The following is a 12,397-nucleotide window of genomic DNA, read 5'->3' as shown; positions in this document are numbered from 1 at the left end:
TCCTTCAACAATTATTAATATTGTTCTAATTCTGGGTTTTAGCATGTAGGTTTAAGGTGTAGGGCTTCTACTTACCTGGAATAGTTTAAAATAGTAACAGAAGATGTGATCAGCCATAAGGTTGTTCCTAGCATAGTCTTGTCCAGCTTTTGCAATCATTTTGGCCTATGAGATAAATAAAAAAAAAGTATATCAGCAAAAGCATTCTAGCCATGCCAGTATCTTCACTTTCATCCCAGGAACAATGATCAAGGAAATGATTTGTGTATTCAGAATTAAATAATTCTTGAATTTTTTATGACAATTCCTGTTAAAATAATTTTCTTGTAGATAATTCTATTCTAATCTAATTTATCTCATCAAGAACATTTTATTTTTGTTTTTCTATTTGTAACTCAGCCAGTCAGAAGTTCTATAAACACTTACACTTTATTATCAACAATAAATGGAGCAATTCTCTTCCCATAAGCAACAACTTCCATTTTTTTGTTTCTCTAATTCTTGTGATAGCACTTCCCACTAAAAATAGTTAGAGCCACCGGAGTGAAATAACAAATATGTACAAATAATCCTATTTACACGCAGTTGAAAAAGACAGAAGTTGCACTGTCAATCATTTGCAAAATTTTGATGCAACAAGTGAACCTTTTTACTGAACAAACATTACACTTCCCTGCTTAAAACTTGCATTTCTCTTCTGGTCTGCAGCTACTTAAGAAACTTTTTATTCTACCTTAGGAAGAAAATGTACAATCCTTCAACAATTATTAATATTGTTCTAATTCTGGGTTTTAGCATGTAGGTTTAAGGTGTAGGGCTTCTACTTACCTGGAATAGTTTAAAATAGTAACAGAAGATGTGATCAGCCATAAGGTTGTCAACATAAACATAGGAATAAAATCATCTACAAATAAACCACGTTCCTTATTCGTCTATAGTAATCTTTTCACAGTTTATTAGTTAAAAAAGCATCTATCCATTTTTATGTTTGCATTAATTATGAAATAGATAACAGTAAACATCAGAAAGAACAAGTGATAATGGGAGAGAGAGGTGATCTAGCTAATCTATATCTTTGCATTAGCAGTTAAGTGTTTTACAGTGTTTATCAATCTACATAACATGCAAGTTGATCATGTTCCTTTACAGAATGCTGTACCACTTGACTAATTAAGTTCTTGACTTAAATAAATTGACCACTTTTTAAAAGCTCATTAAATTCCCAAAACAACTAGAGTCTTTGAATAATTAATTTGACTGGGACTTTCTTATTGTCAGAGGCTTAGATGAGGCAGTGGGTCGATTATTGGAGAATATCTTTCAGATCAATCTAAATGAATGTACATTTTATAACCATTTCCAAATTTCTTTCTTTAGCAAGGTATCTACTTTATTTATCTTTATTCTGTGAAACATGTTAGAAATTTGCCCGTCAGCTTTCTGTTCAAAGATGCCATCAACAGTGATGACTGTATTGCTGCTTAGAAGAAGTAGGAACTGATATCATTATGAGTCCTTCAGTGGGACTTCATGTAGTTTATTCAAAGAGCATTTTAGAGTTGTACCAAAGCAGAGATTAAATGATGTAATATTGTTGAATTAGGTGGTGAAAATAACCTAAAAGTGCAGTCGAAAAGGGAAGAGAGAAAGCAAGATGAAAAAAATTGGAAAGAATACATGGTTACTTAAAGCCCAAAAAATACTAGTATCGTGATGCAAAGAAATTTAGAGAAAAAAATGAAAACTTTAGAACCCAGATAGATGAAAACTCTAGACTTTGGGCCATTCTGAATTTATCTAAGGTAATTCTTTTGATTTTAACCATGGTGGAAGCATATATCATCAACTGGATTTCTTTCTTATAAATAGGAATTGAAATTTGCAAGAAAAAAAAGTAAACGCCCGATGTGTAACTGTGCAAACAGCATTAACTTCTGTAATCACTGCAACTTATCTTAAAGCAGTCACACTTAAATGATTTTCAATTCATGTCAGTCAGACAGAAGCAAAGATAAAATTACACACTTATTAATATTGAGTAAAGAAAATAGAACATACTAGAACTACCTTTATATCATGAGATTTTGCCCACTGAATTTTATCCAGAAGATCACTTAAATCACTCTTAAATGGAATATAATGTTCCCATGGCGTCAGGTCATTGTAGAAGTGTTCATAGTAGACAGACTTTTGCTTTAGGATGACACTATCTCCTGCTAGCAAATAAGGCATTCTGTAAGCTGCCACAGTGCCATCAATGTTGATTTGATATTTGTACTATAAAAACAAACAGCTCAGTGAATTTCAGATTTGATGTGACATACATAAAGAAAATCTTTAAAGTGAGAGACATTATTTGTGATTGCGAGACGTCCATATGTTATGGTGGTTCTGCATATTTATTGTGTTATCACTTGTTACATTACAAAAATCAAATTATTGACAATAATGTTCCTTAAAATAATTATATACAGAATTCAGGGAATGGTGAATGATGTGAAAAGAATTAGCCTTTTATTTCAGGCCTCATCATATACAGTCAATTCAGATTAACCGATATCTGAATATTATATTAATATGTGAATATTTATAGTAATTAGCATCCTTATGAACCTCTCAATTACCCTTGTGCATTCTGTTAATTGTTATTTGTATGCTAATATTAAGAATTCAACCATAGTACTCTTTGTCTAATCTTACTGCTGGGAAAGAACATAATGAATGGGGGAATACAGTTCTTCAGGATTGAGATCTTCCTCCCAATAGGATCAATCCTATTTGGTCACTAAAATATCTATATTCCTTAAATCCTAATTATCGATCAAAGATTAGTCTTGAATATAATTACAGAATTCAAAGATTTATAACTCTGTAAGTGAAGAAATTACTTCTCAACTTAGTAGTAAGTTACCATCCCCTTTGATCCTGACTCTCCAGCCAGGGGAATGGTCCTCTCAACAGCTGTTCTGTCAAAAACCCTCAAAATTCTAAGCAGTCAATTCGACCATTTGAAATCATTCTGCTTGATCTCTCCTCAATACTTAGCTTCCACTTCCAGGAATCTATTATAACCCTGAAGTTAATAGGTATTTCAGAATTCCACAACGCAACTGTTGAAATTTTATTACACCTGCAATGTCAGCAAAGATCAAGGTTTTTGAGGCGTGCAGTTCCAAATGTCTATAAAAGTAACCCTATCATTTATTACGCTGTAAAATACAGGCATAAAAAGTTACTTCATAAGGGTGATGCTCAAGGACATTTTTGGTATTGTGATTTTCAGGTTATTGTTCATAAGATTATTTTCTGCAATCTCTCCAATCTTTTGTGTTATCCACCTGCTATCTAGTAATGTATAAAGTAGAACCATGATTGTTGATCATAGCTTCTTCAACACAAAACAAAAAAATGTCACAGACACTTGTAGTCAGTCAGCATCCATGAAGAAAGAAATTGGAGTCAAGATTAATAATCTTTCATCAGAACTGAGATAGTTAGAGATGTTACTAATTTTTAAACAAATGGAGGAGTAGAAAAGAACAGGGCCAATCTGAGATTTGATGAATTGGCAACAAGTAAATCACCAAATGGATGGTGAAAGTGGACAGCAATGGGACAGAAGGGAAAAAAAAAACCAGAAATACATGAAAGAAACTTGAGGACTCACTGCCAGAGGTTTGCCTGAACAAAAAGGAGCAGGCCAAAACAAAAATTGAAATGCAGTTCATTTTAATTATTATTTTAAAGCTCCATTCCACACCTAGTCTGACCCATCTACTCCCTGCCCCCTGAAATGATGTAATGAACTTTAAAACATGTTGATTAAGAATTTTATCGCCTTCCAGAATCTGAAATGAGCTTAACAATTTCTGATCAATGGTTCTGATAATGATTAAGCTATTAACATTTACAGCTCCTCTAGTTGTATCATTTATCCCTCTTCCATTTTTATGGCCGTGTCATCCAATTGCATCGATTCTCTCCTGCTTTCCACGTTTTGCTATGCCAGACACTCTCTTTCTTCTTTCCTCCCCACCCAGCTCTCCCTGCTCCTATATTTGCTCAACAGCCGTGACATACTTAACTCTTTCAAGTTCTGAACAAGGGTCATTGACCTGAAACATTTTCTTCGTCTCTCAGTCCAGAAAAAGCTGCCTAACCTGCTGAACATTTAAACATTTTGTGTTTTTACTTCAAAATGAGGAAGTTAAGAAAAAGGGACAGAATAAGAGAAAAGTCTGGTGGCCACTTAAAGAGGATGTCAAATATCTTCTGTACGCATATGAAAAGAAAATGAATTGTCCTGAGGTGGGGTTGTATCAGGACCAAAAAGAGATGGAGGCTGAGGGCATGATCAAAGGACAAAATTCTTTGCCAAGGAAGCAAATAATACTGCAGCCTCATCAAAAGAAAATGGGCTAAAAAAATTAGTCGAGAGAAGATGCCATAAAGGCACATGGTACTCGCTGTTTGACGCTACCTGGTTCGTTGAGAAAATTAAGGGTGACGATGGAGAATGTTTATAATCTTCCACTCATCTCTGGATATGTAGGGTTGTGCATGAGCATTGGATATATGCAAATGATATATTTTTTTATTTCTAAAAAGGTAGATGGCATAAAATTGATGAGGCAGATTATCTCAGCAACTTGTGGAATATCCCTGGTCTCAAGAGCAAATTGGAAAGGGGAAGAGTAATAGGTGAGAGGTTTGGTAAATTTCCAACTTTTAGGTGCAGTACAGAGATGTAGACATTTGAACATGTACTGTAATGCCATGCTGTAATTAAGTCAAGTTATTGTCATCTGATTGCACAAGTACAACCCGATGAAAGTGTCCCCCGGTCCTTGGTGGAAAACATGCAGACACACAACACATAGACAAAGAAATAAACAAGACAAATGTAGGGTAAGTATATTCATATATGCAATTACATAAATAAATCCGGTTTTGTAAATATGAAAATCCAGAATGGTTAGAGTTGTAAATCTTTGGTTAGTGTGGCAGTTCTTTTCTCAACCTGGTGTTGCTGGCTCTGATACTTCCTGTCGGGAGCAACTGAACGATGCTGAGTGCGGGAGGGAAGTGGTCCTCGACGATCTTGCACTCCCTCTTCAGACCATGATCCCAGTAGATCACGTCACTGGGGGAGAGAGTCTCCAGTGATCCACACTTATGGGTCTGTGGATTTCTCTGCAGCAGCCGTACCACACTGTGATGCAACCAGCCTGGATGCTCTCAATAGAGGTCCTGTAGAAAGTTGACATGATGATGACCAGTAGCCTTGTCCACTTCAGTCTTCTCAGGAAGTGCAGTTGCTCTTGTCCATTCCTGACTAATGAGCAGATCTGTGTCCACAATATGCCAGTTCTTCAGGGGATTCTGAGGAACTTGGTGATTTCTACTCTCTCCACTACAGAGAGATTGATGGTCTTTCCTGGTCCTCATGAAGTCCATGATCATCTCCATTATCTTGTCCATATTGAGACTTGGGTTGTTACTCTCGCACCACACCATGAGATTTTCCACCTCTTCTCTCTAGTGCAACTCACTGTTGTTGCTCATGAGGTGAACTACTGTTGTGTAATCTCCAATTTAGGTGGAGACTGGATCTGGCGATGCAGTCGTGGGTCAGTTGCATGAAGAGGAGTGGACTGAGCACACTCCCCTGAGGTGTGCTAGTGCTCAGTATGATGATGCTCGATGTTCTGCTACCTACCCAGACTGCCTGGCCTTTCCATAAGGAAATCCAGAATCCAGTTACAGAGCGAGGTGTTGCGTCCCAGCAGGGACATCTACTCCACCAGCCTCTGGGGAATGATTGTATTAAACTCCGAGCTGAAGTCTAAGAAGTCTATAAGATCTTGTTATCCAGGTGGGTCAGGATGGTGTGAAGGGACAAGGCTAAAGCATCATCTATGTAATGTTTTCTTCTTTCAGTGAACTGAAATTATTGCTGTTTTATGGACCCTTTGGCTAGATGCCAGCAAACAAAATCTCATATATAATAATGACACAACATGAAGGTACAGGCTACATGTTCCAAATATGCAAAGGACACAAAACTGGTAAGGGTGGAGATTTGAGAGGATTGTTCAGAGGATGCAGGCAAACTGATGGAATGAGGAAATGCCTGCCAGGTACAAATTAACAAAGGTAAATGCAAAGTGCAATAATTCAGGAGGAAGAACGAATAGTTTATAAACTCAAGGATATAGTTTAAAATGAACTATGGAAAAGAGAGATGTAGGCTCTAGGTGCATAAATTATAGAAAGTGGCAGAGCAGATGGACAAGATAATATTAAAAAAAATAGGGAGATTCCTGGCTATTATATCTAAAGGCATAATGAATAAGAACGTGGAAGTTAGGATAAGATGCTGGTTTTGACATGGTGGAAAACTGTATCCATTTCTGGGCATCTGACCCTGGGGAAGTTTGAAAGGCCTGAGGGTAGCACAGTAAGGGATGTTCATTAGTGGAAGTCTGAAGAGTCTAGGTTTATTCTCCTTACAACAGAGTAGGGTTAGGATATAATAGTGGGAAACCATTCCCACTAGTTACATGACCAAGAGCCAGAGGACATAGAAAGGAGATGAGGGCCAAAAGAACCAACAATAACGCATGACAATATTGGTTTTGACTGAAAAAGGCTCTCATGTCACTAAATCCATTCAGACAATCAAGCACCATTTATTACTCATCCTACACTAATCCTATTTTATTCTCCTCACAGTCTGTCAACTCTTTCTGGATCCTACCATTCAACTGCATATCAGAGCCAATTTATAGCAGCCATTTAACCAACCAACAAGCATGGTTTTGGGATTTGGAGGAAACCACAAGCACCTGGAGGAAATTCACATGGTTACAGGGAAAATGTGCCAAATTCACATTGATGGCACTGGTCAGGATTGAATCAGGGTTCCTGCCACTATTCGGCAGTGACTCTACCAGTTGCATCATTTCACCACCCCATTCACTCAGTGAGCTGATAAGGTCAAGAATTCTGTGCCAACGTCAGTTACGGACAATCAGTGAAAAGTTAGATTCCCAATTCCACGAGAACTGGATAAGTGACAAAAATACGCAGATGACTGGAGAGGGTGGCAAAATGTATCTAGCTGGATTATTCTTGCAGAGTCAGAAGGAGTTCAATGTGTTTAAATGGCTTTCATTCATTGTGAATGAAAATCGATGACAGCTAAATTCTGTATTTAGTTTTTGCTTGAAAAGCATTTGATTACTTGGATTAAGAAATTATGGGGAGCATGATTAAAGTTACTAGTTCAAAATATTTCCCTTACATATTAATGGACCTGGCTCAAAGTTTATTTTGTTGTGTTGAGATAGCATTAAAGTGCAACTCCCAGACTCCCTGGACCCATTTAATTCACTTACAGATGTAACCATTCTACAGATGATGCTATAGTTTTAATCCCTCCACTCCTTCCTGTCCTATCTGGAGAACGACGCCTCAAACGCCAGGGTGCAGTTTATTGACTTCAGCACTGTTTAATACAATCATGGAGAAGCTGTCCTCGCTGGGATTTAACAACTCTGGATTTCCTAAAAGAAAGACCACAGTCTGTCCGAGTTGGCTGCAAAATGTTGAGTATCTTGACACTAAGCACTTACGCACCTCTGGGTTGTGTGCTCAGCTCGCATTTGTTAACACAAATGACCCATGGCTGCAATGCCACATCCAGGTCAAACAGAGTCGTCAAGATTGCAGATGACACAAATTGTCATGTATAGGAAGTGGGATCCTAAAACTCCCTGGAAAATAGAAGGAAATGATTATTTAATTGAAGTAAACAGAGATTTAAAAAAAAAAGGAAGAATATAAGAACAGTCCATTTACCTTTTAAAATGCCTTTGACGAAAAGAATTTTTGTTACTGGAAAGGATAAGGTGTTCCTGGATATGAAGAGAGGCCTTTGATGCAGAGAAATCCCGGATATGGAGTGGTTACTAAGGCTCGTCAGAGAGTTGAATTGCTGGGAAGAGCAGCAATTGCTGGGAAGAGCCGGCTGGGGAATGTTGCGTCGGGCCAAGGTAAACAAATTCTTTAAGCAAGGTCAGAGTATCAAATTCGAGTGAGATGACTGATTTCAGTGGTGAATTAGCAAGTATTATGGAACAAGGACAGAGAAGATTTGAAGAGGTTACTTCAGTGTATGAAGATGTTGAACAAGCTAAATATAAATTCAAGGCTATACAAAAGGATAAAGAGAATACTGATGGTGATTTGCAAGAGATGGTATACAAAATGTGAAATTATATCAGAATAATATGGAAAGAAATAAAATATTTAAAATCTGAGCTTAAGGATATGAATTAAAAATAGAACAAATATGATGCAAGTACAAGAACAAAAGGGTGAGAAAAATCAGGAAGGTTTATTGAGAGGGTAAATCAATTTGAAGGTACAAATTAAATTGAAAAAGCACATGGAGCCCTCAGACAACAGCCGCAATAAACTGAGAAACCTCGATCTATAGTAATTGTGTTCAAAATATCGAGACAAGGAAAAGATTTTAGCTTTATCAGCAGAAAAAAGTAAGAATAAGGAAAAGTCCTCTTGAATATCATGGTTTAAAGGTTTTCTTTAATCCAGATTTTACTACACAGCTGTTGGCTAAGAGGAGACTGTTTAATGAAGTCAAGTTTTTGGGAAAAGGGATACAAGTTTACATTACATTATCCAGTGATGATGAAGACTATTACCAGATGGCAAAAATAATTTTTTTATGGATTACAAACAGGCATTAGACTTTGTGGAAAGTTTGTCTTCTAATAGGACGAGTAAATGAGAAGGAATTATTTGGAATGAGACAATGGACTAGTAAATTAAAGACTTTGTTATGATGTAATACCTGGGAGGTGAAGGGTGTTAGAGTCCATCGGCTGCTGTTTATAGGCTCGTTTGTGGCAATGAGCCACATCCCGCACGATAGAGGGGGGTGGTGCTGTATTCTTGAGCGCCAATTCTACTTTAAAAAAAAAAAATATATATATATATCTCTCTCTCTCTCCATGAATAGAGTTAATATTGATGCTTTAGTTTACTTTAGAGTATTGATACAACATGGAATTTAAATTGGATGATGGAAGGGATGTGAGATTCTTAACAGATATATGATTAATTAGGATTAATATTAGATATATTGAAAATTAATATTTAGAATTGATTTAAAACATAAGATTTACATATTTGGATATGTTATTACAAGTTGGTTTATGTAATATTTTAAAAAAAGGAATAACCATTCCTTTTCTCTTTCATTTCAAGTTTTCTCCAGTTTTTATTTAGAGATGGGGGGGGGGGTTTAGGTCTTTTCTTTTATTTCTTAGGGCCTTTGGGGGCATTGGGTGGGTTGGGGGGGGGTGGTCTTTTCTTTTTCTTTTCTTTCTATTTTCTTTTTCCATTTGAAAAAGCCATGTATGACAAATGTGAATAAAGTTTACGTAATGTAATAGATTGTATGGCATCTATAAATAAAATTTACAAAAAAAAAGGTTGCAGATGACACGACAGTTGTTGTCTTATCCGCAACAATGATGAGTTGAAGGGATGGAAAATCTCATCACACGCTATGAGAATAACAACTTGAGTCTCAACGTACACAAGAAGAAGAAGAAGAAGAAGATGATTATGGACTTCGGGAACACCAGGGTTGATCACTCTCCACTACACATTAATAGATGGGTAGTGGAAAGAGTGGAAAGCATCAAGTTTCTCGGATTCTACTTAAGAAGTGACCTATCCTAGACTCAAAACATCTCCTTACATCACGAGGAGCAACAATGAATTCACTTCCTGAGAAGACTGAGGCAGGCAAGGCTACCAGCCATCATTCTGTCAACATTTTCACAGAAGCTCTTTCAAGAGCATCCTGGCCAGCTGCATCACAATGTGCTATGGTTGCTGTAGAGCATTAGATTGAAAGTCAATCCACAGGATCATAAGAACAGCAGAATCACTGGAGTTTCCCTGCCCCTATCATTGGTAATTACTGGGACTGTTGTCTAAAAAGGACTTGCAAAATCAGTGAGGACCCAAACACCCCATACACAGCATCTTTTAGCTACTCCTGTTGGGAAAAAGATACAGGAATATCAGATCCAGAACCAGCAGGATGAGAAACAGCTTTCCACAAGCAGTAAGACTGCTGAACAACTAATGAACTGTTCATACATATACTCCGTAACTCAACTATTTAGTCAACAATAATATTTATTTATTTTAAATATTTTGTATATACAGTGCCCTCAATAATGTTTGGGACAAAGACACCTATTTCCTTTATTTTCCCATGCTTCAATTTTAAATTTGTAATCAAACAATTCACATGTAATTAAAGTGCACATTCCAAATTTTATTCAAGGTTATTTGTATACATTCTGGTTTGGCACTTTTTATACATAGTCCCCTCATTTTAGGGCACCATAATGTTTGGTATATTTGGCTTCACTGGTGTTTGATGATTACTCATGTATGTTTAATTGCTTCATAGGTACAGGCTGGGGGAAAAACTCTGCATGTCAAACTGCATGAGTTTTTCAAGCTTTGTTGGGACCAAGGAAAACTGCCTCAGGACCTTCGTGATGCCACCATCATCACCCTGTACAAAAACAAAGGCGAGAAATCAGACTGCTCAAACTACAGGGGAATCACGCTGCTCTCCATTGCAGGCAAAATCTTCGCTAGGATTCTCCTAAATAGAATAATACCTAGTGTCGCCGAGAATATTCTCCCAGAATCACAGTGCGGCTTTCGCGCAAACAGAGGAACTACTGACATGGTCTTTGCCCTCAGACAGCTCCAAGAAAAGTGCAGAGAACAAAACAAAGGACTCTACATCACCTTTGTTGACCTCACCAAAGCCTTCGACACCGTGAGCAGGAAAGGGCTTTGGCAAATACTAGAGCGCATCGGATGCCCCCCAAAGTTCCTCAACATGATTATCCAACTGCACGAAAACCAACAAGGTCGGGTCAGATACAGCAATGAGCTCTCTGAACCCTTCTCCATTAACAATGGCGTGAAGCAAGGCTGTGTTCTCGCACCAACCCTCTTTTCAATCTTCTTCAGCATGATGCTGAACCAAGCCATGAAAGACCTCAACAATGAAGACGCTGTTTACATCCGGTACCGCACGGATGGCAGTCTCTTCAATCTGAGGCGCCTGCAAGCTCACACCAAGACACAAGAGCAACTTGTCCGTGAACTACTCTTTGCAGACGATGCCGCTTTAGTTGCCCATTCAGAGCCAGCTCTTCAGCACTTGACGTCCTGCTTTGCGGAAACTGCCAAAATATTTGGCCTGGAAGTCAGCCTGAAGAAAACGGAGGTCCTCCATCAGCCAGCTCCCCACAATGACTACCAGCCCCCCCACATCTCCATCGGGCACACAAAACTCAAAACGATCAACCAGTTTACCTATCTCGGCTGCACCATTTCATCAGATGCAAGGATCGACAATGAGATAGACAACAGACTCGCCAAGGCAAATAGCGCCTTTGGAAGACTACACAAAAGAGTTGGAAAAACAACCAACTGAAAAACCACACAAAAATAAGCGTATACAGAGCCGTTGTCACACCCACACTCCTGTTCGGCTCCGAATCATGGCTCCTCTACCGGCATCACCTACGGCTCCTAGAATGCTTCCACCAGCGTTGTCTCCGCTCCATCCTCAACATTCATTGGAGCGCTTTCATCCCTAACGTCGAAGTACTCGAGATGGCAGAGGTCGACAGCATCGAGTCCACGCTGCTGAAGATCCAGCTGCGCTGGGTGGGTCACGTCTCCAGAATGGAGGACCATCGCCTTCCCAAGATCGTGTTATATGGCGAGCTCTCCACTGGCCACCGTGACAGAGGTGCACCAAAGAAAAGGTACAAGGACTGCCTAAAGAAATCTCTTGGTGCCTGCCACATTGACCACCGCCAGTGGGCTGATATCGCCTCAAACCGTGCATCTTGGCGCCTCACAGTTTGGCGGGCAGCAACCTCCTTTGAAGAAGACCGCAGAGCCCACCTCACTGACAAAAGGCAAAGGAGGAAAAACCCAACACCCAACCCCAACCAACCAATTTTCCCCTGCAACCGTGTCTGCCTGTCCCGCATCGGACTTGTCAGCCACAAACGAGCCTGCAGCTGACGTGGACATTTACCCCCTCCTTAAATCTTCGTCCGCGAAGCCAAGCCAAAGAAGAGGTACAGGTCACCTCACTGACAAAAGGCAAAGGAGGAAAAACCCAACACCCAACCCCAACCAACCAATTTTCCCCTGCAACCGCTGCAACCGTGCCTGCATGTCCCGCATCGGACTTGTCAGCCACAAACGAGCTTGCAGCTGACGTGGACATTTACCCCCTCCATAAATCTTC

At 38.9% G+C, this 12,397-nt stretch overlaps 1 protein-coding gene across 7 annotated transcripts in view; it reads right to left on the bottom strand.

Annotated features, from left to right (window-relative positions):
- poglut2 (protein O-glucosyltransferase 2) overlaps positions 1-12,397 on the bottom strand; it is a 96,444-nt gene that overhangs the window by 31,483 nt on the left and 52,564 nt on the right. For 5 of the 7 annotated variants that reach the window (XM_069890697.1, XM_069890700.1, XM_069890701.1 and 2 more), the window contains 3 exons: positions 8,879-8,992; positions 2,068-2,277; positions 76-165 (listed from right to left, as the gene is read on the bottom strand). In XM_069890697.1, the coding sequence (XP_069746798.1) occupies positions 76-165; positions 2,068-2,277; positions 8,879-8,992 (414 nt within the window). The remainder of the gene's footprint in view (positions 1-75; positions 166-2,067; positions 2,278-8,878; positions 8,993-12,397) is intronic. The other 2 variants (XM_069890702.1, XM_069890699.1) reach the window with 2 other exon arrangements.

The sequence above is a fragment of the Narcine bancroftii genome, chromosome 7 (assembly GCF_036971445.1).
Source record: "Narcine bancroftii isolate sNarBan1 chromosome 7, sNarBan1.hap1, whole genome shotgun sequence".
Lineage (NCBI taxonomy): Eukaryota > Metazoa > Chordata > Chondrichthyes > Torpediniformes > Narcinidae > Narcine > Narcine bancroftii.
This window is presented reverse-complemented; position numbering and strand designations above follow the sequence as displayed.